This window comes from Cebidichthys violaceus, unplaced genomic scaffold (assembly GCF_023349555.1).
Source record: "Cebidichthys violaceus isolate CVI_PGR_0920_01 unplaced genomic scaffold, fCebVio1.0.p SCAF_133, whole genome shotgun sequence".
Lineage (NCBI taxonomy): Eukaryota > Metazoa > Chordata > Actinopteri > Perciformes > Stichaeidae > Cebidichthys > Cebidichthys violaceus.
In genome coordinates, this window is record NW_027176300.1 from 291,397 (window position 1) to 298,311 (window position 6,915).

The window sequence follows — 6,915 nt, forward strand, 5'->3', positions numbered from 1 at the left end:
CTATATGGCGAAATCCATTGGATCTAGTTCTCTAAGAGGAGAGTGAACCATTGGATCTAGTTCTATAGGAGGAGAGTGAACCATTGGATCTAGTTCTATAGGAGGAGAGTGAATCATTGGATCTAGTTCTATAGGAGGAGAGTGAACCATTGGATCTAGTTCTATAGGAGGAGAGGGAATCATTGGATCTAGTTCTATAGGAGGAGAGTGAACCATTGGATCTAGTTCTATAGGAGGAGAGTGAATCATTGGATCTAGTTCTATAGGAGGAGAGTGAACCATTGGATCTAGTTCTATAGGAGGAGAGGGAATCATTGGATCTAGTTCTCTAAGAGGAGAGTGAACCATTGGATCTAGTTCTATAGGAGGAGAGTGAACCATTGGATCTAGTTCTATAGGAGGAGAGTGAACCATTGGATCTAGTTCTATAGGAGGAGAGTGAATCATTGGATCTAGTTCTATAGGAGGAGAGTGAACCATTGGATCTAGTTCTATAGGAGGAGAGGGAATCATTGGATCTAGTTCTATAGGAGGAGAGTGAACCATTGGATCTAGTTCTATAGGAGGAGAGTGAATCATTGGATCTAGTTCTATAGGAGGAGAGTGAACCATTGGATCTAGTTCTATAGGAGGAGAGGGAATCATTGGATCTAGTTCTATAGGAGGAGAGTGAATCATTGGATCTAGTTCTATAGGAGGAGAGGGAACCATTGGATCTAGTTCTATAGGAGGAGAGGGAACCATTGGATCTTGTTCTCTAGGAGGAGAGTGAATCTTTGAATGTTTTCTATACAGACAGTAACAAACACCCAGCAGAGTTCCTGCTACTATCAGTCCCAGTACACAGTAGAGAACGATCCGTCCCCGACTCTCTGGTTGTGATGGACTTCCTGTCGGTGAAGGATCTCTTCCTCCACTTGATTTGTCTGGTGTCTCAGGTTTGGGTCGATCCCTCTCTGCTGTAAAGAGACCAAACAAGTCTGAGTCATTCATGAGAAGAAACAACATCTCACTGAAACATCAAACTAAACGTCCTCAACAGATTAAACTGAAACATATTTCACAGATCCTGTAAGAAGGAAGTGTAACGACAATAATCAGGTTCTTCTAGTCCAGGAAACTTCAATTGAATCAACTCACCTGTGACGTTGAGGTGACATGTCCTCGAACCTTCACCATCACCTGTTTTCACTTCACACAGGTAGAGATCTGAGTCATCAGTCCTGAGTCTGGACATGTGGAGTCTGAGTCGTCCTTCTCTGAGGACGTCTTTGTCAAACTGGACTCGTCCTGCAAACCGTTCATCCTGAGACTCTGAGACCTCGACACCTTCATGAAGATGAAACAGGATGACGGGTCTGAGATCAGTGGACATCTCACAGATGATATAAATGGACTTGAGGGAACCGTCTGTTCTGGGGGTGAAGGTCCATTCCAGAGTGATGTTGTGGTTCTCCTCTGCCTGATAGGAGCTCTGTGTCACATTCACTACTAATGGTGCTGTTGAGGAGACAGAGAGGGAGAGTGAGGAGCAGACACACTGACAGCTTTAACAGGAGAGCCTTTAAAGGTCATCTGTAGATGTTTCTGTGGAGTGTTTAGTGATGCTTCAGAGCTGTAGTGCTTCAACAATACAAAAGTCAACTCACCACAGTCACAGGAGGTCAGGATGAAGAGCAGCAGGATCCAGCAGATCATCTTCTCCCTGTGAGAGCAGACAGAGGTGAAGAGTCACAAACATCACATCAAGGTGTTGGAGGTACACATCTCCAGTCTGTCTCTACATCACAACACTGCTTTGTGTTTATCATCCTGCTCATCACACAACTGATGACACAAAGACGTGACGCCAATGCAGCGTCAACGTGAACTACCACCACAGCTGAAGCTGGTTTCCCTGAAGACGTTTCATTCATAGTCAAATAAAATAAGTAGAAGCTGCAGGAATATGTTTCAAGACAGCGCCAGATGTTCAACACTACAGGAAACAGTCAACAGGTGTCTCTGAAACACTACAAGCTGTGGAAAGACCTGCTAATGCTGTGACTTTACCAGCAAGTATCAAACAGAGTGGAGCGGATCTGTGATATGATATGATATGATATGATATGATATGATGTGATATGATATGATGTGTTAATAAGTGACTCGTACGCTGATACTGCTACTCCCCTTTTCTCCTTTATTGCTCACAGTGTCTCTCCCTTTGGACCCGGTTTCCATCCAGAGTTAGTTTCACATCTGATAACTTAACAGCAACTCTTTAAAACTCCTCTAACAGTTCTCTCATGTTTCCTCCAACACATCAAGCTTCTTATTGTCATCAATCAATCTCTCTATGAACATCTATGACCAACATGTAGAACAGATACCACACAGTGAACACACACACACTCATGATGTTGTTATAAAGTGTAATTTAAATAATACAGCTGTTTGTTAATGGATCAGGTTATATTCTGATGTGTCTTTTTAACTGTTCTTTACTGAACGAACCGACCACGTTATTACCGTAAATATCTTGTCAAATGCATCAATCCTCACTTCATAAATGTGTTCATTAATACACAGAAGTGATCATAACTTTATTTTACCGCAGCATTCACTCCCAACACCAAACTCCTTCATCCACTCTGAGATCAGACTTTTCAACTATGGAGCTCAAAACCACCAACCCCCACATCTGAATCTGTTCAACATGATTCATGTGATAATAACACCAACATTAACACATTCATTCATTCATTACCTCGTACGTCTTCAGTCGTGTGAAGAAATAAAGAGACAAGCTTCTCCAGTTTGTGTCGGGATTCTTCTCAGCGACGAGTTGGTATGAGTTATGCCAGATTTCTTCTGGCGCTCCAGGTAAAGGACGTCCTCGCGGATACAAAACAAAACTCCGCCCTCCTACCTAGGAGAGAGCAGAGACGTTTATCAAAGGGTCCAAAACTCTTTCACTTTTAGGTAGGAGGGGCAGAGTTTGTAACATAGAGGTTGTAAAAACAACACTCTGCACTCATCAGGTTTTTCACTTTGAGAGGTTGGATTGACCTGATAATACTGAACGATGATGTAACTTATAGACGGTCTATTGTCAGGTTATTGACGTCACCACAGTCTACATGTAGAAGGTTGACCCGAGCCACCGTTTCAGGATCCATAAACACGTTAGTGTTCAGCGTTCATACATATAAACTATATCATCATTCATACCAAGAATCTGCACAAGTCAACAAAAGGTCAAAGCTGCATGTCCTCGTTGCTCACTTTATAAGAACTGAGACTTCCTCTTTCTCAGAGAGGAAACGCAGCAACTAAGTCCATCATTCAAACTAAGATCCACGAAGACTCGTTACAACAGATGAAATACATTTATTCTGAAAGCACCTTCACTTCCGCCTCTAGATTCTACGACTAGTTTCTGTTGTTTCGAGGAGTCATGTTGAATATGATGATCCGTCGTAAAGACGTGCTGCAACGTTACATTGTGACGGCTGGGAGGAGATTCTATTTATTTCCATTAAAGCTGCTGTACTGCTGTTTGTATCACAGTTCATAACATGAGTGTTTATGTTGTTCTATAAATACTAATACTAATGTTCATAAGGCCAAGATGTCACTAATGTCTTTGTTTTCTCCTTTTCTCTCTTTGTTGTTTGTCTACTTGTCTAAAACTGTGTGTGTGTGTGTGTGTGTGTGTGTGTGTGTGTGTGTGTGTGTGTGTGTGTGGCTCTCTGCATGTACAGGAATGCTGGCTGATCTTAAAGAGACGTTGATCCCTTTGTCTCCAAGTTACATTTATATTGTTTTTTCTTCTTTTCGTTCTTTGTTTTTTATTAATTCACTTTAATCTATAACACTTCATAATTCAATGACCAATAAACATTTAATTCACATCAATCTCGGCCCTTCTAACAAATGTTTATTTAAAAAAAACCTCTACTTTTTGAATCCCGATTTATTTTTATTTTATCGATTTTTTTACATTTTATTGTTTAATTCTTGTCATTTTTAGTCTTCTCATATTGTATGATAGTTGTTTATGTGTTGTTGTTTTTCCCGTGGAGCTCTTGGGCTGTCTATTTGTATAAATGGTGCTGTATGAATACATAAAGTTGAGACTAAAGTATCATTTTGAGGCGTTTACTGTCTTCATTGGGTCCATCGGACCACTTCTCCTCAGAGGAACAAGTTCCACGTTCCTCTTCTTCTGTGTATCTCTACACTGAGGAGGACCTCAGTCTTCCTCGTGTGCTCCTCCTCTTTGGAGGTGAGCTGTTTGTAGGAGGGCTGGAGGAGAGTCTAGATCCAGAACCTACATGTTAGTAACAGAGACAAACAAGCTGGAACCAAAGGAAAGCTTCTTGTTTTCTACAAGGAAATGAAACTTCTATCTCTTCACCTGTCTGTTGATGTTCTTCTACAACGACGTTTATTGTGAAGATGATGAAACATCACTTTATTAAAGAGCTGTTTTGTGATGAACTATGAAAGCACTAACAGTAACCAGTGTCTCAATGACGTCATTCATTCACCACAGTTTTCTTTTACTTCTTGAGATATCTGCAACACGTTGTGAGGAACAGTCAGTGAGGACTCTGAGGTGACTTGAACGTGTCTCTCGTGTTCCTCAGGTGAAAGTGAAGTGTTCCCAGGCTAATTTTTTTTTTTACTTTTTTGTATTTAAAATATACTGACATTTTCAATAGTACACTGCAAATATACTATCAAAGAATTGTACTTTCTGTAAATATATAAAAAGTATACAAAAGTTACGCTTTCACCTATTTTCAAAATTCAACTTTTAACACACTTTAAAATAATTGTACTGTAGTATACTTTCAAGAAATATATTATAAGAAAAATATACTTTAAGTGAAAGTTCTGTGCAATTACTTAAATGTACTTCTTTGAACTTTGTTTTCAAACATATTTTTTTAATATTTCAAAATGTATGCTCTAAATTACCATTGAAACAAATGCACCGGATGCACATTTTTAAACTATTTTGATATCTTGCCGTTTTAGTACATCTTATTCATGCTTATATTTCAGTACATTATGTGTATATTTCAATCAATTATTATTGATTATGTGTATTAGAAGAATGATGCACTGAAAGCCCCTTTATAACCTTTACAATTGTTTAAATTATCAAAATTGTATAAAATACAAATAGCTACACTCATAATCATTCAGTAATATGTTTAAGTAAAATGTAGCTGAAATGTATGAAATCAAAAGTTTATTCATTCAAACACTTAAACATTACGTAAATATGCTTTAGTATAACCTGAATGTAGACAAATCAAGTAAACTTTACGTGACTGAATCTTTACGTGACTGAATCATCACGTGACGCTCTGCGTAAGGAAACGTCACTTCACCAACGTGACACGTGACTCTGAGCGTGGACTTGGCATTCTGATCAGATTCTGACAGATATTAAAACAGTCAGGAATGGAAAAGTGACAATTGAAGAGTAAAACACGATGTCAAGTGATTTGAGCTCCACAGTTGAAAAGTCTGATCTCAGAGTGGATGAAGGAGTTTGGTGTTGGGAGTGAATGCTGCGGTAAAATAAAGTTATGATCACTTCTGTGTATTAATGAACACATTTCTGAAGTGAGGATTGATGCATTTGACAAGATATTTACGGTAATAACGTGGTCGGTTCGTTCAGTAAAGAACAGTTAAAAAGACACATCAGAATATAACCTGATCCATTAATAAACAGCTGTATTATTTAAATTACACTTTATAACAACATCATGAGTGTGTGTGTGTTCACTGTGTGGTATCTGTTCTACATGTTGGTCATAGATGTTCATAGAGAGAAACCAAAAGTGAACCTTCATGCAGTTATCAGATTGGGAAGTTGCCAGCAGTACCAGAGGCTTTGTGGTTTAATTGTTCTGCCCAGTTGAATTGCTGGCAGATGTGAAACTAACTCTGGATGGAAACAGGTCAGACAGGACAGACAAAAAGTGAGCATGTGCAATAAACAAGAAACAGCGAGCACCAGCACTTTGAACGCCTGAATCACTTAGAAACATATCATATCACATCATATCATATCATATTACAGACCTGCTCCACTCTGATACTTGCTGGTAAAGTCTGTTTTGGAAAAACTTCTAATTATAAATCGGGAGAAGAGTTTTGTTCACAAATTCAAAGAAAATAATGAAGTCTTCAAATGATTCAAAGTTGTCCTCTTCTATTTTATTTTGCTTGCAAGGGAAAGATGCACCACAGCCGCCTCAGTCAGTGTCTGTGGTGAAAAGTTCAACATCGTACAAGATACCAAACCATGTTATGCACACATGAGTTCAGGCCCTGAGATAATCATAGACAAGGAGTAGATGTGTTAGATCTGTGCCCTGGCTATCGTTCTTATCTAAACACATGCCAAGTGTGTTTACTGGGAATCAGTGATGGTTTTTTATGGTCTGTCTTAAACTTGCCAGACACTGTGTCTTCACTTCCTCTCTCTGAAGTGGGAATGTGTGACCAGCCTTGAGAAACAAGACACTGTGTTCAATAAAACTGATGAACTACTTCTATAGGACTGCTGTGTTATGTCAGTATTTGTGTTCCTCACCTTACCTTTCAGTTGTACATTTTTTAAAACATTCCATGATATAAGTATATATGTTTCCCATTACAAGTCACAGCATTAGCAGGTCTTTCCACAGCTTGTAGTGTTTCAGAGACACCTGTTGACTGTTTCCTGTAGTGTTGAACATCTGGCGCTGTCTTGAAACATATTCCTGCAGCTTCTACTTATTTTATTTGACTATGAATGAAACGTCTTCAGGGAAACCAGCTTCAGCTGTGGTGGTAGTTCACGTTGACGCTGCATTGGCGTCACGTCTTTGTGTCATCAGTTGTGTGATGAACAGGATGATAAAC

At 39.2% G+C, this 6,915-nt stretch overlaps 1 protein-coding gene across 1 annotated transcript; it reads right to left on the bottom strand.

The window, feature by feature from the left end:
* LOC137870688 (uncharacterized) lies at positions 1-2,856 on the bottom strand. The gene is made up of 4 exons (XM_068708097.1): positions 2,750-2,856; positions 1,650-1,705; positions 1,141-1,500; positions 1-959 (listed from the first exon to the last, which is right to left on the bottom strand). Exons 2-4 carry the CDS (start codon positions 1,696-1,698, stop codon positions 1-3), a joined length of 1,368 nt encoding a protein of 455 aa, XP_068564198.1. The 5' UTR covers positions 1,699-1,705; positions 2,750-2,856.
* Between the last annotated feature and the right edge of the window lie 4,059 nt (positions 2,857-6,915).